The 27,732-nt window shown below is 41.1% G+C and overlaps 1 protein-coding gene across 1 annotated transcript in view; it reads right to left on the bottom strand.

Annotated features, from left to right (window-relative positions):
* Positions 1–26,734, bottom strand: part of LOC141787534 (ras-specific guanine nucleotide-releasing factor 1-like) — a 28,561-nt gene extending 1,827 nt beyond the window's left edge. Inside the window, exons 1-26 of the mRNA XM_074666015.1 lie at positions 26,107–26,734; positions 20,602–20,708; positions 17,529–17,676; positions 16,892–16,984; positions 15,705–15,958; positions 15,521–15,600; positions 15,230–15,423; positions 15,039–15,148; positions 14,512–14,630; positions 12,980–13,140; positions 12,529–12,592; positions 11,840–11,982; positions 11,471–11,553; positions 10,774–11,022; positions 6,740–7,113; positions 6,438–6,554; positions 3,650–3,820; positions 3,066–3,172; positions 2,841–2,953; positions 2,040–2,100; positions 1,841–1,947; positions 1,678–1,762; positions 1,389–1,586; positions 960–1,039; positions 731–848; positions 573–641 (exon numbers count right to left, since the gene is read on the bottom strand). Coding sequence (XP_074522116.1) covers positions 573–641; positions 731–848; positions 960–1,039; positions 1,389–1,586; positions 1,678–1,762; positions 1,841–1,947; positions 2,040–2,100; positions 2,841–2,953; positions 3,066–3,172; positions 3,650–3,820; positions 6,438–6,554; positions 6,740–7,113; positions 10,774–11,022; positions 11,471–11,553; positions 11,840–11,982; positions 12,529–12,592; positions 12,980–13,140; positions 14,512–14,630; positions 15,039–15,148; positions 15,230–15,423; positions 15,521–15,600; positions 15,705–15,958; positions 16,892–16,984; positions 17,529–17,676; positions 20,602–20,708; positions 26,107–26,382 — 3,681 coding nt within the window. The 5' untranslated portion in view covers positions 26,383–26,734. The remainder of the gene's footprint in view (positions 1–572; positions 642–730; positions 849–959; positions 1,040–1,388; positions 1,587–1,677; positions 1,763–1,840; positions 1,948–2,039; positions 2,101–2,840; positions 2,954–3,065; positions 3,173–3,649; positions 3,821–6,437; positions 6,555–6,739; positions 7,114–10,773; positions 11,023–11,470; positions 11,554–11,839; positions 11,983–12,528; positions 12,593–12,979; positions 13,141–14,511; positions 14,631–15,038; positions 15,149–15,229; positions 15,424–15,520; positions 15,601–15,704; positions 15,959–16,891; positions 16,985–17,528; positions 17,677–20,601; positions 20,709–26,106) is intronic.
* Positions 26,735–27,732: the final 998 nt, after the last annotated feature.

Raw genomic sequence — 27,732 nt, 5'->3', positions numbered from 1 at the left:
TTTACAATAATCCAAATTGAAATACACAGTTTTGAATGCATGACCAATTATCTGTGTTTTGTAACCCCCATGGTGGCCCCGACCTCCACTTTGGAAGAAGCTTCTTTGGGCTACTCTTACAAAAAATAAATACATAAATACATAAAAACAGGTTTCTGACATTTTGGGAAATTGACAGACCAAAAACCTTCTAATAAGTGTCCAATAATGCTAGTAATATCTGCAAAAAGTTAGGTTGCACAAAGTAGATCTTTTAAGCTGGTACACATTTTATGTCTGACACTAGTAGACTGTTTATTTTAATGAAACAGAATTCTTATTTTAGTTACCCTTTTTAATTCAATATTTATACATTTTGTAAGTTTCAATGAATTAGATTCTAAAAATCCATCATTTAATATTGGCACTGATAAGAGTAGAACCTAGAGTCTTTTATGCTCGTTAAGGTAGCACCTTCTCTGCATACCATGAAAAATAACCCTGGAAGTACATAATGTGATGCAATTATAAATAAGATATATTTATAAACAAGTATCACAGTGCAGAACAAACCAGTAACTTAATAACCCTACCTTGGGTTGGTAATCAATCTTGTAAGCTGTTTGCTGAAACTGCCTTATTTCTCTGATGATGTGAGAAATCTGGAGACAAATAAAGACATGGTTATATGACCTGAGAAACGATAAACTGGATTCAAACAGAAAAAACATGTGTATGTTTGTTTTTGTACCATTCTCATCTTGGAGAAGTTGACCAGGTTGTCCTCTGTGTAGTTCGGCGTGCCCTCCTCAATGAAGGCCAGGTCTGTCAGGTACATTCCCAGGTAGGGAACACAGGGAGGGTCACAGCTGATGATGAAGGAGATAAGTTGAATTGTATAAACATCTGACACCCAGTTAAAAAAAAAGTTTTTGAAATTTTCACCGCAATATAGAAAAAGAAAGAGAAGAGATACTGACTTCTTCAGAGCTTCTCTCAGATTTTTGAATCGTCCCTCAGATGACACCAGCTTCTGTAGCTTATCGATCACAGTCTTTGTCTAAAACATGCGTCAAAGAAAAAAATATATCATTGCAAGCAACCTGGAACATGTTTAAAATGATTTGTTCACTGAATGTGTACAGAATGAGAATGATCTCATCAAAAAGAACAATGATCAATGTCAGAGCATGTTGTCTTTTCTTTTTTACTCATACGTAACGTTTACTTTAGAAAGTACTTCTCCATCTTCATAACAACTAGATGTGAAGATCACTGCTGTGTTTATTTCTGTTTGATTTGAACTAAAAGTTTATAAATAACCAGTCAGTGTTGGAGCCATGTGTTGTGACCTCACATTGGAGTTAATGCTACACATGGAAACAAAGATGAGTCAGAAATGTTGGTACCTGCTTGGAGACTTTGAGCCAGGTTTTCTTGAGGCGGAAGATGGAGCTGCGGTTGAGTGAAGAAGTTATCTCCAAGATGGCATTGTAGTTGTGGAGACAGCGACAGATGTCGGCCACTGCCACCCATTTCTCTATCACTGCCGCTCGCATGCTGACATCATCCACCTGAAGGATCTCTGTGGCAATCCTGTTGCTGACCTGATTAAAAGACGTGGTGATAATAATTACTGTATGAATATCTCTTTAAAAACATAGCATCTGTTGGCATACTAGCGTGATAAACACTTACGTCGTTGAAATGCTTTGTTGTTTTCATGATGTATGGGGTTCTCTCGTTCTTGTCATTTTTCATCCATCCCTGACCAAAGAACTCTCTGCAAGTGAAATATTTTGATATATGTGAATAAACACCAGCAAACACATGTTGTGTGTGTGCGTGTGTGTGCACTCACTCATATGGGATGGCCTTGAAGACCAGGTGGTCCAGCAGTGTGAGCTGTTCAGCTATCTCCAGGGCAGAGTGGCTTTCAAACGGCTCAGTCTTACAGTCATCCATGGCCTGACGCAAACAAGAAAACAAAACCGTTACAACACAATTAAAGCACAAATTATTCAAGAGGCAAGAGTTAGAGTTGAAGATCTTTTTCTGACCGTCTGTGTGATCTCCTCCAGGCTGACTTGGTTGTCTCCAGGATCCTCCTGGGTGAGAGTCCTTAATGAGGAAACAGTAGAAAGTGTCATTTTTCACATATATATATTTTTTGCTTTAACCATTGCAACTGTTTAAAATAAAAGAAGCTATTTTAAAATCAGGACTTGTTTGGGGGGAACCAGAGGTAACTGTGTTTGAATGGCAAGGTCAACCCCATAGATATATCTTCATGTTTTATTCTGTCATTGTGAAATCTTTTTCGATAAAGGGAGGAATAATTTGTTACCATTGTGCTGTCCACTGAAAAACTAGTGAAACTTGTATATGACCAAATCTCTTGAAACATGTTATCTAAGTTTGATAAAATGAGAAACACAGTTAAGGTGTTTGATATGTTTCATATCATCTAATTTGTTTGGAACGGGTTGAGTTGCCCCCTGCTGGTCATTGTAATGAATGGCTGTCCAAGGAACAACCAGCAGTCCACTTCATGTTCGATAGAAAAGCCTGATCAGTCTTTTCTAGAGAATAATCCAAAAAGTTATCTGCTTCCTTGCTAGTGTAAAGTATTATTAAGTGTAAGTCTCTGAGCTATTAAACTAATGTGAAAACTAATGTGCTGTTTTTCTACTTTATGCTCCCCAGACTGTGCCCCCCCAACACACACACACACACACACACACACACACACACACACACACACACACACACACACACACACACACACACACACACACACACACACACACACACACACACACTCAGAGTTCTTCTGTCAATCAGTGAGTACAGAAACTAACCTGATAATGTTTGCAGCTGCCTTTCGTTCTTGCGTTAGGAGCTCTGGATCATGCATCACCTCCTCCAGGAAGCTGATCACCCTCATCTTCAGCTCCATGTTCAGCTCGAAGTCCTGAGGAAAAACACCAAAAAAGCAATGTAAAAAATGTGAACAGTATCTCTTTTCTGTTACAGTGCCCTAAAAAAGTACAGCAAACCAGGATAAAAGTGCATGTGAACTCTACCTGGGAGTGTTTGGAGACCCAGTGTCGCAGAACATTCAGGACTCGGTTTGTTGCTGCCCTTCTGATGACAAACTCTTTGTCTCCATTTCTCTGATCTGTGGGAAAACCTGGAACCACAATTGACACGATTTTAGTCGAGGAAAAAAACGGATTGTTCCTGTAATAATTCAAGAAAAATTGAAGCTAAAGACACACATTTCCTCATCCAGACTTGACTCTTATGAAGAGTGAAACTGGGAGTTAGACTTATGGTTAGAAGAACACAAACATAAGAATAACTTTGGGCTGGGCAGGGTTTTTCTAAACTCAGATGTTAGCAGTTACTCTTACATTATAACTTTGCAGCATGCAAAACAACAAAAACATAAAATGTAAGAACTAAAAGCCACTGTAGCATCTTCATCAGGTCTAAACTACCAAAGTTGTGGAGCAATGTTTAGCACATCTGTGTAAAATTATGAAGCATCTTTTCTCCAAGGAATGTTTTTCTTGCCCAGTTAATTTTGTTGGGATTTCAGTTTCTTTGTATGCCGGTGAAATGGGAAGGACAGAAAAACTTCAATTACATCGTCCATGCAACTGACCTGTGCTGGCGAGTGACATGCGGCGGTACTTTTCCTTGGTTGGCGTGCCTTCATTGGCACCAGCAGTGGCGATGGCAAAGGCTGAGGCGGCAGAAAGGGCACTGCGGTTATTGTCCAGCTCACGGCAAGATGACACCACCATGCCATTGTTGAAGGAAAACAGGGAAAACTCTGCAGAGAGAAGTGGGCACAGAGATAATTTCATCACTGTTTATTACTGCCATAGAAAAGTTAAAGGACACTTCCACTTCATTCATTTCATATTTTTTGATGTGCACCTTCAAAATGCTACCAGTTGATTGGTTGGGTGAAAAATGGCTTAGTGATTTTATTGTGCTGTTAAAAATAGGCTGCTGACCAGTGGAGGGCAACAGAGAGCTAAAAACAGCCCAGTGCAGTGTGTGTGCAGCAGCAGCAGCCTGTGGTAGTGACGCTGTACACTTCACCGTGTCTGCCTCTCTCTTTCACCCTCCTCCCTCCCTCCCCCTCTGCCTTCCTCCGTGCAGCCGGGGGCGATGTAGAAGAACATGCACATCGTTGCTAAGGTACAAGGTTTCCTTCCACCTACTCACACAAGGCACTGGCTTCCCTTGTATCCACCACCGTGGGAAGAGAACACACTGGGGATGAATTGTGCCTGACGATCTACGGGGGGGATGCTCCCTCTCAGTGCGGTGTGGGGAGGGCCGGGAGGATGTGGGTGGTTTTTATCAAGACCTTATTTGGCTATTGTTACCCTTTTCATTTACTGAAAAAAAAAGTTTGTTCATACAGACAGTTGTAGTAGGGATCGTTTCACTGCAACAGGGTTATTTAACAGTGAAAACTACTTTTATCTGTACTGTTAACATGATCTGATTCCCTTTTTAAATTGGAATGATGGAGCTGACGAAAAAGAACCCCAACAAACTGGAACAGAAAAAGATGCATTTGTACTATTGCATTTGTTCAGTAATGCTAAGATTAGTAGCTAATAAGGTAAGTACAAAGATTTCAAAGAAGAAGGGAAAACTTAGCCTGTCTAAGCCCCTTTCTCTCTGTCTAATTTAATAAAAACTTGGACCCTTTAAGGTTATTGACAAAAAAACAGGAGAATATGTACTTTATCATTTTAAGGCAAGGTATTTTTCTAAAGCCCTGCTAGAAGCTTCACACCCTCGTAGGAGACTTAAGCAAGTTTGGGTGTTGAAGTGGCATCTTTTTTCAGCAACAGCACCTACCAGGATGCTAAAGAGGTGCCACAAAATGTTTGCTTAGCTTTTAAAGATTTCAAAGCAAACAAAAGCAAAAGCAACGCAGCATGTTCAATATGTCAAAGGGCAACTGAGAAGAAGACGGGGAAAAGCTGAAACTGTAAACGACACCTCTCCAGTTTTTGAAAAGCCTGACTCAACCTCGTTTTGTTTGAATTAGGATGAGGTGAACCTACAGGGTCCCTAAGGAATTTAGAGTTTACAGTTTCATTTAGAAGACACTTTTGTCCAGAGTGACGCACAACACAAGCACGAATTTAGACAGAAGGAAACCTAGTTATTTGGCTTCAGGTGCTGCCATTAAGTGCAAGGTTTTTATTTTTTATTTTTTATTTATTTTTATTTATTTATTTATTTATTTATTTATTTATTTATTTATTTATTTATTTATTTTTTTTTGGGGGGGGGATAATCAACAAGCCAACAAACCACAATTAATTGCTGCAACAGTATACTACAAGCTTCAACATCATTCAGTAGTAGTGCTGAAAAATCACAAGAGCTGAGTCTTAGACCTACTGACTAATTCTACCCCTGAGGACAAAACGCAGAGGGGTCAGATCAAGTGCTTTAATGTTCCCAGATGAGTTTTCAGACATCTCTTAGGAGTAGAAAGGGACTCTGCAGAGCGTGTAGAGTTAGATAATTCATTCCACCATTTGGGCACAACAGAAGAGAAGAGTCTGGCTAGTGATTTGGAGCCCCGCTGGGCTGGGAGCACCAGGCGTCTTTGACAAGCAGAGCATAGTGGGCGAGAAGGAGTGTAGACCTGGATGAGGTACCCCAGGTAGGCAGGAGCCATTCTTGTCAATGTTTTGTAAGCCAGAAGAAGAATTTATGAAGACTTTACCCCCGTACAATGTATGCCTATAGAGAAATGAGTTGGGGTTTTTTAACTAGGTTTTCTGAGGCGCTGTGTGTTTCTGCAGCCAGCCTCAAGTGGATACTCCATGAACTGCAGTTTTTAACATAGGCTCCACATTTAAAGACTAAACACCATGTCCATTAAAACTCCTCTTTGGTGACTCAGACTTAAACACTGGAAACTTGAAACTCGATTTGGACAAGAAGTTTGGTGACTCAACTACAACAATCTTACTCAGTAAGACAGTGAAGAAGATAAATCACCACAACACTGGAGTGAATTTTCTGTTAAATCTTGTTCTGGCAACTACCACTTAATCACTGAAAGTCCCATTCAGGGTGTAACACAGAAACAGGTGACCTGTAAATCTGTTAATATTACTTGTGTTTTTTTTCTTCTTGTAATTGGCATGATCTACTATTATCATTTTTATTCATTCATATTTACATTTGCCAAGACACTCCCCTGGCTAGTAGACTATGTCACTAAAACCAAGCAGTAAGCCACTGTGGTTTGCCAGCTGTAACATTCTTGCCAACTCTTTTTTTCTCTGGTAGGTTAGGACTCAGAAGTAGATCATAAAACTCTAAAACAATCTCAGAAATAAACAGATTTAAGAGGACATCACTCAATGACAACACAGTGTGGTATTATCGTCCTCATACTGTACCAGAGTTTTTGGACTTGACATTTTTGGGTGTTGATGGGGACTTTGGAGGGGACATTTCTGCTTCTGCTTCATCACTCTGACTCGGGTCCTCATCACACTCCTCTCTCATGGACAGATCTGGACAGAGGTAAGGAATCACAACTGTGAAAAATAGGGTAAAAAAAGAAGAACTACAGAAATTTACAGAAACACGTTGAGCTCAGAGGCGTCAGCAAAGACATCCAGAGATGTGTTAAAGAAAGACGCAGTAAATAAATGGAGCTTATTAAACCTGAGTGAACTCCCTCAGACAGGAATCTGACCTGGCTTGTTGAGGACAGACTCCTCCACCTTGCCTTCAGTTTTGGGCTCTCCCTCGTCAGGGATCTTGCTGGCCATGGTGCTCGACACGTAGAACTTGTTGATATCCAGGGTGGTCTTACTGAAAGGAGACATGGTGGAGTGCATGCTTGCATAGCCATTGGGGGAGCAGCTGAGTGCAGCCAGGTCGAGAGCTTTGCCCCCTGTGATGATGGGGATGTTGAGTGAAAGCTTGCGTCTTCGGTTGGGGGAGGACGACTTGGTGATGGAGAGGGGGGGAGGGGAGGAGAACTTGCGGCTGGCACGCGGCGACGTGGGTGGCTCGCCGTATAGGAGTTTGTTGTTCTGGCTGCTGGCGAAGAAAAGCTCTAAAGAACTGCACGAAGAAGAGAGGAGGAAACGAGAGGAGGGTGAACGGCATGAAAAGTCGAAAAAACATGAAAACTAAAGTGAATAAATTTTTGAGTTTTCGGTAATCACTCTCAGAGATCTGGACTGGAGAGAGCAGAAAGAAAGAAATGGTGCAGACGTAGGTGCACTGAACACCTGGTGTCTGTGCACAGGAGCCAAGAGGGAAGACATTAACCACACAGCTCTTTGGGAGCTCCTGCCTCTTTTATTTAAGCTACATTGTTTAAGACAGCATCCTCCTTGCACTGAGAGCCACCCCCTCTGAAGGCCTATAAATAGCATGTCAAGTGACAGTGTGGGAGGCACGGGTGCTGCCAACAGCAACCAGCCCAGGGGAGGCCCACAGAGACATGGGGAGAGAGGATAGGAGAGCCAGAGACAGGCAGAGAGGGAGCAGTAGGAGACAGAGACAGAGGTGCAGTGAGAAAAAAACAACACGGGGGCAAAAAACAGTGAAGCTGGAGGCAGGGGCAGGAGCAACACGGTGGGTTAGGATTCCACCACAGAGAAACCTGCTGAAGTGGGCTGATGGGAAGCCTTCCGCCTCGTGTGGTGGTAGCTGCAGCCATGTTGAGCCTCCTCATCTAAATTTGCAGAGCAGCAAGAGCAAGAATGCAAGAATGAGGGGATGAAAAGCAGGCAAAGGAAAGTCAAAAGAAAGTGAGAAAGACAAAGCACAAAAGACAAGAGAGAATGTCAAGAGAGGACAAGAAAAGTGGAGGGGAGATAATTAAGCAGGAGGGGAGAGAGGTGTAAGACAAAAGAAGGGAGGAGGAGGAGGAAGAGGAGGAAAGAAGGGTCTGGGTGCAAAACACCTCCATCAATATTTAATACCGTAGAGCCGCTGCAGATGATGGGAGAAAGGGAAGGAGAGGAGGGTATGGAGTGAGTGAGGCAGGGAGAAGACGAAGAGAAAAGGAGAGGGTGGGGTCCTGCAGCAGAGTGAAGGGTTGCCATGGTGACAGCGCAGCGGAGAGGGGAATGGTCAGACTTGTGGAAAGAAAAATAAAAGTGAGAGAGGGAAAAAGGGTGAAAGGAAGAAGGAGGGAGAGAAGGAGGAGGGCTTCAGGAGAGGTGGGTGGACGTAGGAACCCAATTAAGCGTGACGGAGGACAGACGTCAGAGGAGCGGATGTGTTGGTGTGACCTCTCGGTGCCTCTGCTCCTGTCCCTGTTCACCTGGACAGACCATAATATCATGACGGGCTGCTTACAGAGAGTCCACGTGAGAGGATTCAGACACCAGGGAGGTCCCACCTTTTCACTGCACCATTACAGCTCTGATGCTGCATTCCCCGGAGGAAATGTGGAGGAATTCAAACTTAGCTCCTTCTTTGACTGTCAAGCTACAGGGGTCAGTATGTGGTGGAGTTTAATGTTAAAAACTCTTAAAACTCTGCTGCTTCAAGCTTCCACATATCAAAGAATGTGCAGGAATATATCAAATCACACACACGTAATTAACTTGTTGGCTCTTTCACACATCTGTAGCCTCATCTTCAAAAGTACGGCAGATTGATGTGCCTCATTATTTAAAGGTACATACTTGTTTCTGAAAGGTACTTACATAACACTTTTCTGTTGTCTAAGTGATACAGCTGGAGTTTGATCACATTTTATTTGCCCTCAGAGCTCCCCTAGCGGTTAGTTTACTGTTATACAACCAGCACGATGCTTTTGCACGTCATGAGGCTGCTTCACACTCTTTCCTGCTCACCACCTTTCTGTTTGTACTGTGAATACGTGAGTTTGCACACACGCAGCATTGATATAAAGGCAAAACTGTCGTCATAGTGTCAGACTCTGCTGCTCCCACCGTCTTGGATACCTTGCAAACATTTCCCGGATACAGCCAGAGTGTGCTTTTGCATCATGCCTTGTCTTCCGAGACCTCCCATCTGACAGGGAAGACTGCATGATGTGAGGGACAGGTGTGAAATATAAATTTGGAAAACATCAGAAGGAGGCTGCAAATTGAATATGTGGAATGAGCCTGAGAGTCTCTGTGAAGCTGCTGATAGGCAGATAGGCAAACATTACCATGACTTAATAAGTTTAACTGATATCAAGTTAGTATATCATTCATAGTAGTTTGGTTAATTTTAAAATCAAATACATACGAATTGAAGTTCAGAAAAATCAGTCTAATTTTTTTCTCAAGAACATGGTCAAGAGCAGTAACACTTTAAAAGTGAGCTCCTTTCCGCAAATGCACTATTGAAATCTTCTAGATTTTTGGGGGCAGTTCTGGAGCCAAAATCTTCAAGCGTTGCCGGTTTAACACGTCCCTTCAAAAATGAAGTCTTCTTTGTTGTGAAGTGGTTGGAAGAGCGTCTCCTGAAGCAAGACAACACTAGCATGTTCAAAGCTATAAACTCTACCATCTATCACTGCTACTTATGAACATATCTTGGTTGTTCTTTTCTTGAAAATGAATCCCCCCATTCAACCTCAAATGTTTTTAATCATCGTGCTACAATGAGACTGGCAGGAAAATGTCATTGCTAAAATACACCGGATGCGTCAGCAATGTGTCTCCCTTACGTTAGGTTAGGTTAGGTTAGGTTAGGTTAGGTTAGGTTAGGTTAGGTTAGGTTAGGTTAGGTTAGGTTAGGTTAGGTTAGGTTAGGTTACGTTACGTTACGTTACGTTACGTTACGTTACGTTACGTTACGTTACGTTACGTCAAACAGATCAAATTGGTTTCATTTAAATCAATAGCTGTTTCCCAAAGCCCAGGTACCTTGCCTTGGAAGGCAGTGCCTCCGAAACCACTTCCTTCCAATCCAAGGCAAGTGTCCTGCCTCTGCTCAAAAGGAGATGCTAATGGAACAGCCTACAAAGGCATATTTTTTACCATCAGATTCCTTTCACAAATTTTTGTGTAATTGGAGTTACATTGTCTCACATAACATGTGTTGCACTGTGGACAGTGCTTGGAAAGTTAAATACAAACGTGGGAGTAAACCGCAGGCGGCTACAAATATTGTCATGGCTTGCCACTTTTGTATGCTTTTTGCTTTTTTATTGTCACATCATTGACACTCTGCAGGTGCAGCTTCTCAGTAATTATAGTTACGTGAGTGACACACAAAAGAGTTCAGTGTTGGACAGTGTGTTATTTTTAGAGGTGTATTTTGTTACTGACATTTGAATTGGACGAGACCCTCCACTGGGGCGTCTCTCCCTGGTGCGTCTTTTCCTTCCATTTTTTTCCTTATTCGTAGATTCGCGCGTTGCCTGTTGGATATTTATAGCCATGGCAAGGTAGCGAAGGATGCACCTGTGTATGGAGAGAAGCGCGGGAACTTCTCGGTCTGTGACTCCAGCTGTCTGTCAGGACTTTAACACGCAGCCTGTGTAAGTTAACAAATGCAGTCAAGATGCAGTGCAACAGAGTTGCACTGTGCAGACGTATCTGGTGTATAACAGGGGTCAGGGTCACATGTCAGATGTCAGCCTCCACAAATGCAGCTCTTTCCATAAGATTTGTGCGAGCCTGAATACAGCTGCAACATTTTTTGATGAACTAGAATTTTTTCCAGAATCCAGAGATTTGAAGTTTCTCTCCTGTGAATTAAAAAAAACTCCAATTTCTGAAACCCTTGGCTCATTGGCTCACTCACCGTGCAGGGATGGCACTGATGGGCTTCTTGTAGATGGTGATGAGCTTGTCCAGCACGACGTCAGCACTGGTGAAGACTCGGTAAGAATGGAGGAAGGTGTTGAGGAAGTCGATTGAGAGGAAGCGCAGGTCAGTCAGCCTCTCAAGCAGACGCTCCACGCTGGCGTAGCGAATCTGCAGCACCTTGCAGGAGTTCATCATTTTGCTGAAGCGGATGTCGACATCATCACAGTACAAGCTGGTGTCAGACCTGCAGTAGCGTTAAAGAGATTTCAGGAATGTGACTCACAAGAATTTAGCTCATTGGAAGACTTTTTATGGTCGTGTGTATGGTCATGTACGCAGCCATCAGAGAAAACTAACATTGAAACATCTGGGAGAGTAAATTATTGCAGTCTAGCATTCCTTGAAGCATCAACATAAGTTACAAGGGTTATCAGTTTACAAAAAACAGTTGTCTCTTTAGTTCCTCTCACTAGCCTCTATCTGTTTTTTCTTTAAGGCTAAATTAGGTTTACCTTGAGGTTTTGATTGTTCAGATTTGTGTCTGGGTATCACATTATATCACTGAGGTTCCTTACTATTATATAGATACTTCACAGTTAGTTTGGCAAGTTAGTTCATGCATTTTTCATGCATTAGTCATGTCTCCTCTGACGGGAGAATGCCAGTCAATGTATGTGCTTTTAGATTCTTACTTAATCATCTGTGGCACGCTGACTTTACTGTTTTCCTCAAAAGCGTTCATCATCAGTCCGTTGCAGCGGATGTTGTCAATGCACTGCATGGAAAAGACGAGAAGAAAACATGGTTTAAGGTAAATAACAAACCTGATGAGACAAGTTTCTACCCCTGACAGTCATAAGCCATGCTGTCTTTGGTGTGAAGGCCTGAATGTAACTTTCACTCCTCTACAAACCAAAACAAAAGGTTGTTCACACATTCACTGCTGAAACTTTGCATCCCAATCTTCTGGAAAGACTTACTCCAAAACACCACTTCACAGCCCAGCCATGGCTTTGTTTGAAAAAGGTAATTACATAGATTACACAGGTGGAAACATGTACCTGACTGATGTCACTGGTCCATGCTGACTTCTCCTGTCTGGAAGAAGCCACCAGGATGACAGTGTAGGGCTGGACATCTTTGGGCTCCACCATCACTTTGAAGTCCAGGTGCTCTGTATCCTGACCACTCCGCTCCCCTTTGGCTGTAAGATATGATTTCAAACACAGTTACTGTAGTGTATCAGGGAAAATTATCAAATTATTGTGAGACGAAACATTATAAGGAGACAATGTTAGAAAAAGAAACTCAAAGTTGACTTAGTTTTCTTTGTGATCAAATGTATATAACAATCGATGTGCTGTTTATTTAGGAAATAAGAAACACATAAGGTCCTTTGAGTTGTCAGATACATCCAACAAACTTAAAAGGTTTAGTCAAAAGAAAAATTAAATTAGTCCTCTAACTCAAAGTAGCTGCTACATTTTTGCTCTTGACAAAATACACCAAAGCACTTAAGGGAAAATATCAACATAATTCTAATAATATATGTTATGGAATAATGTGATAAGAGTAAAGTGTTTCAGGTTTTAGGCAGCAAGTTTTCTGTAGAGATACCAATTTTTCAGGTAATTAATAATCTAACATGAAAACTGCATGACTTCATGTTTCAAGCGGACATACAGCACATAGAGACAGCTGCATCTAAAGATGAAGAAGTAAGGTGAACATTGTGTAAGGTGTAACTCACACTCATCATCGGTCCCCTCTGGCTCCTCCATCAGTGTGCAGTCTATGAGAGACACCACTCCATTCTGTGACAGAGGGTCAAAGGTCAAATATAACTTGTTACTCACACATACACAGTGTAGGTCATTTGCTTTAAGTTTAAATCCTGCTAAAAGCAGAAAAACATTTCATGGAGTTAAAAAAGACTGAGTTAAGAAGTAGACTAGAGGGATCATTTTCAATGTGCTGATCGTCTGTGACCAATAAAATAACTGGTCAAACAGATTATTTTATTGGTTATATAATGTCAGTTCATGCGTCATTTTTACTTTGATTTCAAACTTTGAATCTTGGGAAAACCTGCAGCAGAAGAGCAGGATCAGTAGTGCTGTCTCTGCTGCCTTCAAACTGGACTGAACTCACGGATGAGATCTGCCTGTAGAACCTCCCTCTTAAATAAAACGCTGCTGTACCTTTGTAATGTGCAGTTTTCCTCCAGAGCCACGAGTACAGATGATGAGATGTTTAGAGAAGAGGAAGCACTGTCTCTCGCCTTCTTTCTTCAGAGACAGAGAGCCCAGTCGACCTCTTGTAATCTTCCCTTTCTCACTCATGGGCACCTGGATCAGAGACCCTGTAAACATACAGTAAACACAATGCAGCACTTGTTACTTGTTTAAATCAACTTTTTGTGATTGCATCGTCCAGGTTCTGGTTTTAGACTGTGTGAGTACAAAATGAACACTCTCTTTAGTTTATCAAATTAAATATATATGGCGCATGTGTTTGTGCATCAGCAGTCAGTGAGCAGGGATGGAGAAAAGTGGCAAACACATGAGAAAATGTTGCAGGTAGTTTCATGTGGTGCATTGAATCCCTTTAATTTCTTGAGATCCAGTGTCCACATATGTGGATATTACATTTCTGCCTCTCAGACCCATGATTCTTCTTTTTTTTTTTACTTTGATCTATTAGCCACATTTAGGGACACTGCCCACATCATCTTTTGATATCACAACATTTCACCCATTTCAGAGAAAAACAACATATTTAAGTTCAATAATAACTTATAGAGAACTCATAGAATTATATAAAAAAAAAAAAATCACACTCCCTGTACAATGACCAAGTTTAGTTATCATACTCATTAGGTCTTACTTATCCCAAACAGCAAGGTTAATTAGAAAATGCACACCATACAAAAGCTCAGGTCTTAAGAGGTTAAACTGTGAAGTTTGGGCATGTGTTTCATCTTGTTTATATTTCTCTGGACACAAAAGCTGCACAAATCAGAGGTTTTAGAGATATTTTAAAATTCTGACTTTACCCTTGAGGCTAAGAAGGAAGTATTCAGCATTTTAACACATTACTTTAGCTGATGGTTAATTGGCACTTACCTGAAGTTATCCCATCAACAGACACTATGCAATATATAATTACCTATTACTACTCATGTGGCTGGTTAGATATTAGAAATTCAAGTGCTATTCAGAGATTTACCAGCATGATTGTTGGCTTTTCTGGAATTTGATGAGTGTCAGGCTGCAGAGAAATACATTCAAATCATACTACATGTTAACTTAACCTCTTAAGACCCAGCGTCCACATGGACATTACATTTCTGCCTCTCAGACTCATGATACTTCATTTTTTTAAAAACTTTTACCTATTAGCCACATTTAGGGATACTGCCCACATCATCTTTTGAGGGAATCACAACATTACACTCATTTTAGTGAAGAAAAAACATATTTAAGTGCAATAACACCACCAACAAACACCTTATAGAGAACTTATAACACAAATAATCAAACCTCTCGTACAAAGACAAAGTCTAGTTATTGTACTTATCAGGTCTTACTAATCCAAAATAGCAAGGTAAATTAAAAAATGCAGACCAGACAAAAGCTTGGGTCTTAAGAGGATAAATGACAAGTTAAACATATTAGGAACATTAAGATGTGAGCTTTTTTTTTATCGTAGCCTGACCTTGAAACAAACTTACCTTGCCTCACAAATGTCTGACTGGTGTCCAGCAGCACTTCACAACCCTCCACTATCATTCGCTCGATGGCGAGGTTCTTCCTGATGTTCTCCGTCTCACTCACCTCATCATGCATGATTCTAAAAGGAGAAAACAAAACACTTTCATTCACACATTAATGAAATTCAAATTATTTCAGGTACGTCAGAGTGCTACATTTCCCAATTCAACACAAACCGATGCCTCGACAATCATCAGAGTCATCCATGCTTCTGTTTTTCATATGTGCTGTAAGAAAGATCTTATAATAAAATGATCTTTTTTCATTTTTAAGTTTTATTTACTTTTTTATAAAAGTGCCATAAAATGACAGGTGAAACCTCAAAACCACTTTATCATTAATCATTTAGAGGTTATTAGACGCTTTTCCAATCTTAGTATCAGCAATCATCAGTCAATAAAATCATACAAAGCTTTAAATAAAACTAATTAAATACATTGTCACACAAATTGTATTTCAACACATAGGGAAAGGACAATAGACCTACCGGGAGAGTTCCTCCAGTTTTGACTTGGCGTAATCCAGACTGTTCCTCTCCACATGCTCGTGGGGCGTGTGAGCCAGCAGCTCGTGTAATGTCAGAATGTAACGAGGGATCTGTGCAGTGACAGAGCACTTATTGATACGCTGTTCTGGTTGTGTTTTCAACACTCTCCACAAAGTTACCTTGAATCATACCTGAAACATGGGGTAGGTGAGGAAGGTCTCCAGTGTCCTCTCCTCACAGTCCGGCTTGGACTCGTACTGTTTGAGCAGCTTGTCAAAGTCCCGGTTCTGTTTGCAGTGTGCCAGGATTTGCAGGCTGTACTGGTGGTTCCTCACAAACTCCTGGTAAATGTTCAGCATTGGCAGCAAGATGTCAAACAGATCGGCTGTAAAGACAAGCACACATCTTGGTGAATACGTTCAACATGTTTGTTTTCTGAGACTGAATTTCAAACAAATCCCAATAACAACTGTCTCTCTTACCCAGCACAAGAGTCGGCCAGCTGGCTATCCGAGCCTTCAGGCCTTGGTAGAAGATCTGGTGGAGGAACATGATGGTCTCGCTGATAAGATAAGAAAGAAAAGTAGTGCACATGAGCTTTTGTTTCTCCCTCTTGTTGCTTTCACTCTGCTGAGCCACTCTCTACCCAGTCACACCACCAGACACCTGTTAAGGAAGATGCTGCTGACATCATCGTGCGTGATGGGCGGCTTCTTGGAGCTGGCAGCCATGCGCAGAGGCCGCAGAAAGTTGTTGACCAGGATGTGGAGTTGCTGGACGTATTCGGCCTCAGCTTCCAGCATGCTGAACACAACCTGGTTCCTCTTCCTCATGCTCTCTGCGTGGGGTGAACGAATGTAGTCCTGGATGATGGTTTTCCACTTCCTGCGGCAAATCCAACCTCTCAGGAAACTCTGGACCTATGCAGGAAAAAAAAGAGCAAACAAAAGTACAACTAACGTGGTTAGAGCGGGTTTGGAGGATTTGTCTGAGTTTGTAAACAGATTTCTACTACAAATAGGAGCAGTTCATCTTTCAGTTACCCACATAATAACAAAACAAGAAACATCTGAGATACCCAATATTATAAGGCACAAAAACCTGCCAGCCTTTTCTGTTTACCACTAACAATCCATTTAACTTAGGATGAAAACGACTGGATCAAAATGGACCTGCTGTTATTATTTAACTGATGGTGATAGATAGCAACAACCTGTCACTCCTCACGTGGAATATCACATCCTTTTGATCAATGATTGGACATTATAGATTATTTTACCTTGTACTAAACGGAAGCACAAGAAAAAAATCAACCTTATCTGTGTCAGTCTCAGATTTGTAACTAAAATGCTCTGGCAACAAAGACAAGCCAAAGCTAGGTCAAGTTAAAGGTGTCACAATAAAGGCAGCTGAAACATACACACCTGGTGTTTCCACAAGAAAACTTCAGCAGTGAGCATACGTTTGACACTTAACTAAAGTTACCCTGAAGCACTTTGGGGCAAAGAGTTGCCTTGAGCTTATCCTATGTTTTGAACATCGGTATAGGTGAGAAAAGAATCCAACAAGCTGTCATCTCTGTTTTGATCCAAATGAGCTCAAGAGCAGAAAAGAACCTAATGACTGTTGTAGAGAAGGAGCTCCTCTCGTAAATGCTAGCACATGTTTTCAGAATAAATGACAGCTGATAAAGACACACCAAAGATGAAATTGCATTTAAAATCCGATTCAGAAAATTTAAAAACACCAGCAGCAACAGATCAAACGTCCTCCTGTCCCCGTTCATACTTTTTTTTTTTTCATAATGACTCTTCACTTTTAAACTACTCAGCTCAAAACAAACAGGATCTCACCTTTTTAATCTTCTTGATCTCAGTGTCATCATCGCTGGGGGGAACCTCTGGGTTGGACTGGATCTTCTCATTGTCTTTAAGAAGTCCAGCAATCTAAATCAACAACAAATCAAACACTGGTTTAGGTGAGTGGGCCAACATTTTGTACTTTATATTACAACTAAACAGACCAAAGACAAACTGTGATCAAACAAATCACCTCAGACCTCATTACTACACACTTTGGCTATGAAAAGTGAGGTAGTTTATTACCCTTTTCTGCTGCAGACTGCTGTGTTAGGCACAACAACAGAAGCTGATTCATTCATACTGAAAACATCCAATTCAACTGAGGCTATCCATTAGCACATTAGAAGGAGACACATTTGATCTGGTTTAGACAGAATAATGAGGACACAAAACACTCAACAGTATTGCTGGGTCTTTAATGACGACATCCCAGAATGCCGTAAGCTACAACACTAGCTATGAACAGCTATATACAATGGTTTGGAAACTGGGATGTGATTTTTGTCTTTCTGTCCTCGTCATAGATTTCATTTTCCTACTTTTCTCTCTCTGCCTCTTGTGCGTGCAAAAACAAATCACACTCACACATTTACAGATATTACTGGCATGAAATAACAAAGCAAGTTACCTCTGATTTCAGCCGCTCTATCTCAATTTCCCCATCCTCTATCTGTTGTCGAAGTTGCTTGGCAACCGTTTTCTCCGTCTCCACTATTTGGAGTAGATGGAGATACTTCTGCATGAGGGTCTCATGCTCTGTAGCCAGGTTCCTGTAACTACACACCACAGAGAGACAGAGACAGAGAGTCATTGTCAGGACCTCATTAACACATGCTTCTCTAGTTTTATCAAAGCCAACCTCTGATATCAGCCTATGTACATGGACTTATGCAACCATTTCTTCAAATAGTTGCAGGCTTGGCAGACCATGTGAAGAGGCTGCATGCATTATCACCAGTTGTGGACATAAACCAGTTTGACAAATATTTTTGAAACACAGCTTGTTGAGCTGAAATACGTTGAACAATGTGTTGGGAGAAAGAATCCAGACATCAGATTGTTTCCTAAAAAGCTGTACAAAAACACACTTTGCCTCCTCCTTGCTCTGCTGTCTAACATGCATATATTTCAGACAAACTTGTACTGCCTTGACTGAGCACTAATCAATGCAATCTTCAATGAGTCCAATCAATTGACCTTTTGCCATACAAATGCATGCTGCTGACATTTAGAGTGATTGTGTTGCTTGGCTTTTGTGACCCTCTTTTGTTTCAGAACTGTAAAGGGGCATTTTGCTCATTATAGATCTTTGAACTCCATGAAACAAGTTTGAAACACAGGTTGAAAACATTTATTTTTAATTAAGTTTTTTTTAAGCAACAACAGAACAGGCTTCAGACTATCCAATGGAGAGTGATTATTTGTCTTACAGGGAAATTCCCAAATAATCAAAGGTCCCATATTGTGCAAAAATCCCTTTGTTAAGTCTTTTAGTGAAATTTGTGGGTCTTTGGCTTTCCTCCCAGCCCATATTTACTGACAAAACCTGTACTTAGTAGAGCTTGTGACTGGAAGATCCTGACCTGAAACAAGCTGTTTGGACTTTGTGGATTTGCTGATGTCAGCGATTCCCTTTTTTGACCAATCAGGAGCAAGTCTGACCTGATTGGTCCACCGAAACAGATATCCCCGAACCTCCTCCCCGCCAACTTCCCTCCCCACAGCTGGAGGGAGAATGCCGAAGTTGAAGAGCCATCACTGCTCTGTTTTTGGCTGTAAACAGCCACATAGTTCCATGTACAAGCTTCATATCTCGGAAGAAGACAAGACTTAGTGGCTAGAGTTCATTTATCAAGGAAATGTGCCAGCTACACCCAGTAAAACTGTGCATGTGTGTGCTAGTCCCTTCACGGCCGAATGCTTTTCCAACTTTGGACAGTACAACAGAGGGCTAGTGAATAGACTGGTCCTGATTCCAGACGTATTACCAACCATTCGCCAACAAACCTCGGACCCTGGAAATGTGAGTATTTTAAATGCTGTGTGCTGTGGAGCAGATGTAAGAGCTTTTCCTCAGTGTCCCCCCTGTCTCTGTGTTAGCTTCAGGATGCTAACTTTAGCTGTGGTTAGCCTGTTGTTTTAGCCTGTAATGTTACGGTAAACGAGCTTCACTGTTTTCTAAACATTGTGCACTCGGAGCTCGTGGCACCGCTCTCAGTGACGCGGAAGAGTGGGGCGGTATCTATGAAGGTCACGCCCACTAAATCACTGTTCTGAACAGAGGGGCTATGAGAGCCCGGAAACAATGCTGCTGTGCTTGATTTATTGGCTTTTTGGACAAAAACATGTTACTATCATTTCATGAAGACATCATATCCATATTAAACTGCAGAAAAGGAGCAGAATATGAGACCTTTAAGGATTGCATGGTTATACAATTTGGTACCATTCTCTGTGTCTCCAGGAGGATCACTCCTTCAACCTGTATGTCTTACTAACCACCCTTCAAAGTGGTTGAGACCCCTTTAACCTCACTTGTTGGCTCCACATTATCAATATCACTTGAAAAGAAAACATTTTTGACGTAGACCACATGGCTTTTTCTTTCATTTAGTGCCCCATAGTATTTCAAAAAGGAGGTATTGTGATTCAGAGAATATGAATATGAAGTAATGATGCTGAATGACTAAACTAAACGCGTGCAAGTTTATAAATCGCTGTGTTATAGAAATCCCCAAATCATTGGTTGTATTGCTATAGCTTTTTGCACATGTAACAACTTAAAGATGGTGAAAAGGGTCTCTTATGAGAGGTGACATCTCAGAGGTATGCTAGCAGGGGATGCAAAAAAACACATCTGTCGATATTGGTAAATTATTACAGCTTGGAGTTTATAAACAATGGGTTCCAGCTCGCTTTTCTTTGCATCTTTTGGCACTCTACACATACAGTTTCATCTTATAGCCATGAGAAAACAAGTGAATAATACTGCTCACACTACAAACAGAAAGAACACTTCTGACACCCAAAATTAAGTCAGCCGGCCTCTTTTACATGCTGCAAATGTGATCTAAGGGAACATCTGACAAGAGAGTACTGTGGTAGAACAAGATGTCTGTGGTCAACATGTAATAATGAGATACTCTAACAGAAAAAAAATGTTTTGTTTGTCATTCTTAGTCGCTCATGACTCATTGTTACATGTGATATGTTTATTTCCATCCTCCCATCGGGACAGAAAACATAGAAAGAAAATCACTTTGTAGAGGCAGATGGTCCTGTTAGCATTTAGAAGTCATATGTTGGTGTTAGTATAAATTTCTGTTTCTTAACCTGTTAGAAACTCCTCACAATGGATTTATAAATTATACTTTATCAGACTGAAAGTTAATGTTGTATAACTAAATATTACAGCTGTACAAACCCTGCGCATGTATGTGTTTTAACATGTAAATCCATGGGTAGTAACAGATTCCCACACACCCACACACACACACACACACACACACACACACACACACACACACACACACACACACACACACACAGACACAGACACACAAACACACACACACACACACACACACACACACACACACACACACACACACACACACACACACACACACACACACACACAAATCTTCCTCAGAGGACAGTCTCTGTTTGTCCACAGAAAGGGGGTAATGTGTGAGAGGTACCTGGCCTGTGTGATAGCAGCCACCCACTCATCACAGTCCTTGACGTCCTCTGTGCGTAGCTCCAAAGCCTTCTGGTTGTCGTGATTGAACGTGACAGTAAAGTAATACTGAAAAACAGCACAAGGAAAGAGTTGTTTATTAAAGAAAAACATTAAATGATTTAAATTCTGATGATGATATTAAAATGCCTCGATGAGGTGAAGAAAACCTGTGAATGGGAGAACCTCTTCATCACTGATCAGCTTTCTCTTCAACCTCATTTCATTAAAGTCATACACAGAATTAAACTTGCTTGTATACACACATGCATGCCTGTGTGTTTGGATGAGTGGGAGAGAGAGATCCTGAGGGAAAAGTCTTGAGAGAATCATTATAAAGCCTCTGTGCATTCTGGCTGTAACCTGGCAACTCACCTCTGAATTGGTGGAAGCCTCACGACCGACACGTTGCTTTGCTTTAGCTTTGAGTGGCTGATTTGGCTGCATTTTACTGACACAAACATCTCAACCTCTCTATGTTTTTACTGATGGTGACCTGACAGCCCTGAAGGTTTATATGGTTACGGCAGGTATGGCAAATGCTTGGTGAGATTTTTCCTTTGGTCTTGTCAGAAAAACTCAAATCAGCACAGTTGTGGTATCTGGCGTAAAGGTGCAGACAGCCTATTTGTGGTTTAAACACATCAAATAATATAACACTGATGCATTGTAAATAGACCCCACAAATCCGATATATTGGATTTTTTTTATCCCTCCCAAATGCCAAGAGCAAATCATTTGTGAAGGGGAGTAATGTTCCATATTTCCTGATGAGCAGCAGAAAGGCCCTTTGTCAATAATGTGCTTCCCATCTCCCGCTTCCTGTGAGCTGGTGTGTCAAGCCTTTTAGGAAGCTATATTTAGCTCCACATCACCACATTTTTGCCACAGAGACTTTATCTCTTGGGAAGTGAGACAACGTAGCACGTAGTAAATCCTTATTTAAAACCTGTGAGCTTTAACTGTTTAATTCTCAGTAGAATAGGTAAAGAGATGAGATTAAACACTTTTGATTATGTAATCATGTCAAAGCTACACTCTCATTTCTAAAATTCAGAGCGTTTTTACCTGTTTGAACCTCTTTAATGTTTTAACTGAATAGATAAACATTTTCAAGCACTGGTTGAATAGCCAATAATTGCTTAAAAGTGTTACATTATTATGTGTTTTTATTTGCTCTTCAGGGTTGATAAGTGCTGATAGTACATTTTCCCCATTAACTGTTCAACACATGGTTGTAGTATCAGTGATGTCACCAACCTGTTTCTCCAGCAGAGTTTTTGAAGCCCATGTTTGTGCTCACAGCACTGAAAAGCGAACACGACCTGACTTAGTTCCATTTAAGATGAGATAGAGAGGTGGTCCTCCAGTCTCTGTGAAGTCAGCAATTGACTGACTGTCTATGAAACATGTCATTTTTGCCTTTTAATTGGTAAAAATGTGTAGGTCCAATATCTTTAAAACTAACAACGTACCCCTCTCCATGACAAATTGTTTTAAATTTACTACACAAATCCATAATCAATGATAACTGGCTGATATTTTTCTTGTTATTCTGTTGTTGCAAATGCCATGGCGGTGTCGGTGGTAGTGCTTACAACTGGGAAATAAAGCCAATATTTTAACAAAACACATGACAATTTTTTCTTTTTTTTTCACTGCATAATTTCATTCTTATTTACACACTTTAAAAACAATTGTGAGTAAATTTCAGATCATATTGATATTTGGAGGTGCAAACAACATAATGGATGATTCATGAAGCATGGAAACAGAATCAGTCAATTCAAATCAATACCTGCTCTGGCCTGCTCTGGTTTTGTAGCCTTTTATTGTCGGAGCCTCCCCTTCTAAAGGACGCCGATCAAACTCAGTCAGGCTTGCTTTTTTTTTTTTTTACAGCACAGCCATGTCATAGTATAAACTTGTGAGATTTAGAGGAATAAAGCTTTATAGCTGGACCAAAATTCTTTAATCAGTAGACAACAAACTTAATATTTATTTCCTAAGTTAATGTCAATTTTGAAAAATCACAGAAAACAGGTAAGTCACTGAACACTGAAGTTAAGCTTTTCCACATTTCTCTACCCATCCTCATCTCATAACACAACACAACCTGTTTCTCCTAAGCTCGTATTTGCTGCACTTGCAAAGTGAAGCACAATCCTGAGGCATGTTGTTGCACATTTTATTGGCCCCTTCAAACACACTTTTTCAGATGCAAATAGGGGTTGCCATAGTAACTGTGGGCTTAAACGTAGCTCGCCTACTAAATGGGGACTAAGAACATTTAAAAAGTAGAACACTCCAAAGAATACAATGTGAAAGGAGACGGACAGACAGACAGGGAGGCAGGGAGGCAGAGAGATCTTCTGCCTGTTTGAGGAGTGAGGGCTATAAAAAGCCTGCAAGGTGGCAGTTGGCTTGGCATCTATTCGCCGCATTGTCCCTCTCCCCGTCACACACTGATAAGATCCAGGCGTCGCCCGGCCATTCCTCCTGCAGCTCTGACACACACACACACACACACACACACACACACACACACACACACACACACACACACACACACACACACACACACACACACACACACACACTGTACATGTACTCATGAACAAGCCGACAGAACAGAAATCTGGGATCTGTTGTAATCTGCATGTATGTAACAGGCTTTAATGTCAGAAATCTACAGTAGCATTGCCTCAGATGACCTCTACAGGCAGCTCATCGACTGGAGCGTCATTCTTTGCTGTTTCTCCAGCCAGGGAAAAGTGAAAAGGAAATCTGTATGCCCTCAGACACCTGAAGCATCGATTACACTCTCTGTCCCTATTTCACCTTTTATAGATCCACATTGGCGTTTGCAGGAAGACGCAATGAAGTAAATGCAGACTATTTGCAATCAGACTACGTACAAGAGCCTCATGCATACCTATGAGGGGACATGATGTTCAAGTTTTTGAAAAAAAAAAAAAAGCTTTAACATTTTATTGTATGAGTGCAAATTTTGTTCCCCAAATTTCACAGCTCCTCAAGACAAAATAAATAAATAAATAAATAAAATGAAGAGAATGTGTTGCTGACACATATTATGTAGAGGCACGTGCTGAACAGAGGACTGTGCTATGCTAATTGAAGGCTTTCAAATTCATTTTGTCCGCTGTTGAAATAAATTCAGCAAAGCAGCCTGCATGAACAGCTGTCAGTGGAGATGTCACTCAGTCAGTATTTCTTCTCCAGAACAGAAAGCATCTTTTGTCATTGCTCTTAAGGAATCACACTCGACAGCGAGCAGATTCTGGTAGTTCAGGATGGAAAAGGTTGTGTTTTAGTGCCTCCTAAACTAAACCTTGAGAAATACAAGCTTTTTCTGGTCTGCTCATGAAAGCAGGAACATAAATTAAGATTTTAAAAGAAAACAACACTTTTTTTAGTTTTTAGTTGTCTACATTTTGATTGGAGAAGTCGTGTTTTAAAAGTAGAAAATGATGAGTTGGCAGAGTTCAGCACCACGGACAGTGATACCTGAAGTCACTGCAGGAGCGTCTGCATACTCATACTGAACTCACGCTGTGTCTGTGCTTTTTCTGTAAAATCACTATTCATGTTGTACAATATACACGTGCAATGACCCAGCACTCGAGCCCTGACAATCTACAGTGAAAAAAATAAATGTTTATCACCAGAGGACAGGTCCAAGGTGACGTTGAGTGAGTCATTGTATCATTTGTTTTCATGTTGGGCAGAAAGAGTTGAGGGCTATTAATCAAGAAAGTGTGGTAGATGAGATAGATATGATATGTTTAACATTTGAGACCTCTGGTGTATCCATATAAAACTACAAATAGATAATTTTTGAGGGACTTATAACTTTTGTGCAAAATAAAATAACTGCAATTTTTCCCACAAAATATGTTATTTCACTGAGTGATGTTTTTACTGAGAGATTTTAGACAAAAAAATAAAACAGCAGCTTAAAATTACCAGTCAAATGTTTATAGGATCTTGTGGTTTATAGGGTTAGGTTTTGGGGTATATGGTTGACATTTTTGCCCTATTAACCCCATTTCTAGTGTAATACAGGACTCCTTAAAGGTGCGTGGAATGCCCCCAAAATAAACCTGGAGCTGTTCATTTACTGCCTCACTTTTCATTGGCACTTTATAGGTCCAGCAACTTGCTGAAGCCTTTGAAGGCTTGGAAGCATTTAAGCAGGAACTTATGCAACTCAAAAGTATAAAAGGTAAAATAAGGTTGCCCTCATACCAGGAGATACAGATTTATCTCCTGGAACAGATTTATGTTAATGGCATTAGCTGAGAAAACGGACCACCTGTTGTCAAATAAATGAAAAAAAAAAAGTGTCAAACATGTCCAAATCTCCCATCACTTTGACTTCTGCCTTTGGTTCTTCTTCAGCTCTGGTACAGAGACACCTGTAAATGCTGCAGCTGGCACTAGAGCTGTCAGAAGGTGGGTGCAGTCACAGCTCAAAGCAGCTTGACCACAACACTCTGCCTTTTACATGCTTCAATGCTACAACCTTTATTCCCAGCATCAGCCTTCCTAGCGCCTCTAAACTGTTTCTCTGGAGACAGCCATGCTTTGGCTGATATTATTTTTCAGTGTGTCACACTGGTGCTTCAGCTATCACACACATTAATCCGTGCCAATATGTGCCAGAGGTACCAAGACGAATAAGGGGGGATGTTGTAGGAAACAAAAGCAAGCCTGGGGCATCGTTTGGTTCTCATTCAAGGCTGTCGTTAACAACCCAGTGATAATGAGAGAGCTATCAAATGGAGCAGCCGCTATGAACCGGGGAGACGCAGTTGCCAAGGTAGGATGCTATTAATATCAAGACAAGGAATTAAATCAATACGTCAAAACGACAGGGAAGGGGGCAGCTGCCTCCGCAAGATGGCAACCTGCAAAGTTTGGATGCTGGTTAAGTTTACTCGCTGCAGTCCCTGGGATGTCTAAAAATAAACACTCTTATGTAAAAATACACGTGCTGCAGTAAATACTGTAATAACAGCGATAAAAGAACTAGTTAGTACATGTGTTAAAGTTTTCAAAGACAGCAGAAATAGATCCTGTTGCCTGAAAACCTTGAGATTTATTTTGGTATTTCGTGCCTCACTCGCCTTTGAGGCTGCCTGCGAGGCTATTTTAGTGCTGAATCGAGACAATCAATCAGTTAGAATGACGCCATTACGTAACACTGAACGTCAAGTGAACATCTCTGGGACATTGTTTGCGTGATAAATAGATGATGGGATAAAAACAGCAACTGTGTTGTTCGTGAGTGAGTTTGCTGAGTACTTTCCCTCATGAGTGATACTTTCAAAACAGATACAAGTACAAATGGATCACAACCAAAAGCACTGATGTGTTTGTCCGTTCAAAGACATAATTACCTGAACAATATAAGTCAGACTCAAGGGAGCTTCCTGGAGCTTACCTGCTTCTCCAAGCCTTCCTTCGCGGACAGAGACGGTTTGGGTGACGGTGCCCTATCACAAGCGCATCCCTCCAACAGGTACAGTCCGGAGGGGCGTGAGCTCGAGTCGTTTTCGAAATAAAAAAGCATATTCTGCAGCAGAGCGAACCACTTTGAATGCCATTTTGTGTTGTCTGAGCTTTTCTTACTCAGGCACCCTCGCCTCGTGCCATCCTTCTTTGCCAAAACAGCCAGATAGGTGATGTGGCCATCATTGAGTCTCATCCCTTTCTGCATTTTGGCTGTGAGAGGATCCGTGAGGATCTGCCTGCTGATTCTTACATGTTCTTCTTCTCAGCACCTCCGAAACACAGTCAGACTTGGTGGGCAGCAGCCCACTCCTGTGTGCCCATCCACAGTTGCCACACTAACGTCTGCAGCGGCACTGAAAAAAGGAACAAAATATGAGGGAGAAAAAAGAGGAAAAAGAAGAAACGGATGCACGAGAAGAGTCGAAGTTTCGCATTCAAACGCTCAGTCTCCACACAGCTAGCATACCCCAGAAACCGCGAAGCTATCTCAGAAAAGCCTTTCTCATGAGCCTGGATCGCTCATGATGAGGACTGAGGTGTCCTCGTGTCTACACACGCGCACTAGGCGCGCGCACACACAGCATCCTGCTCTCACAGAGGGAGGAAGCGCAGTCACGTGACCTGTCCCTGGAGCAGCAGATTTCAGCACCTTGGACAGAAACTCTGAGAAACGACAACACATGCGAAGAAGCACTCGGCTATTTCTTGATGAGAATGGTGACAATTTATCTGCAATGTCTTCAAGAAGTTTTACAAGTGACGTTTAGGAATTTAAAATAAAAAACAGTCAAGTTATTTGAAGTGTTTTTATAACTTCTGAAGGATTTTCAAGTTGAAATATCAGTTGATCAGAAAATGGATACAAACTTGATTTGCCAAACATTTTTTCTTGTTTTTATTACCCAAACCCAAATCCTATCATGACATTACCTGACGTAACAAGGGGCCCTTTAGATTGCGAGGTCCTATTGCGTAAACAAGCTCTTTTAACCTATTGTTGCTCTGAAATTCTGCTAACCCATTGATAAATTGGTTCTCACAGCACAGAGAGCAGAAATGTTTGATCTTTGAGTCAAACCCTGCTATGCATATTTGAACCCTGATCTTTTTACACCACAGCTGAGAGGTTTAACTTTGGTGATAAAGGAGCTAAGATGTTTGACTTCCAGTGATTATTAATTTAAACAAACTATATCAAACTTGAAAAACATCAGTACAACTAATGCTGCTTTACTTTAGCTGTAAAGGAAAAAATGATACCTTCAACTCAAATCCGTCTCTGTCTTTCAAGAAGAGATGACAATAAGTATGTTCTTCAAGCATACTTCCTCTGGATCTGCCCATATTCACACTTCCTGTGTAATTAAAATGCTGAGGACACTCCACTGGCCACGCTGTCAGGGAGACAGGTGCTCTCTGATGTTGAACAGCCCAGAAAGTGCCTTAAACAGTTTGAGTCAGTATGTAGCTCTTTAAGTTTGCACTGTTTTTAACACTGTAGTCTTTCAAATAATCTTAACTCCTGTCTTTTCTCTTATCATTATATTCTCTCAGC

This window comes from Halichoeres trimaculatus, unplaced genomic scaffold (assembly GCF_033239565.1).
Source record: "Halichoeres trimaculatus isolate MK-OKI-2021-1 unplaced genomic scaffold, fHalTri1.1 fHalTri1_scaffold_3, whole genome shotgun sequence".
NCBI lineage: Eukaryota > Metazoa > Chordata > Actinopteri > Labriformes > Labridae > Halichoeres > Halichoeres trimaculatus.
This window is presented reverse-complemented; position numbering and strand designations above follow the sequence as displayed.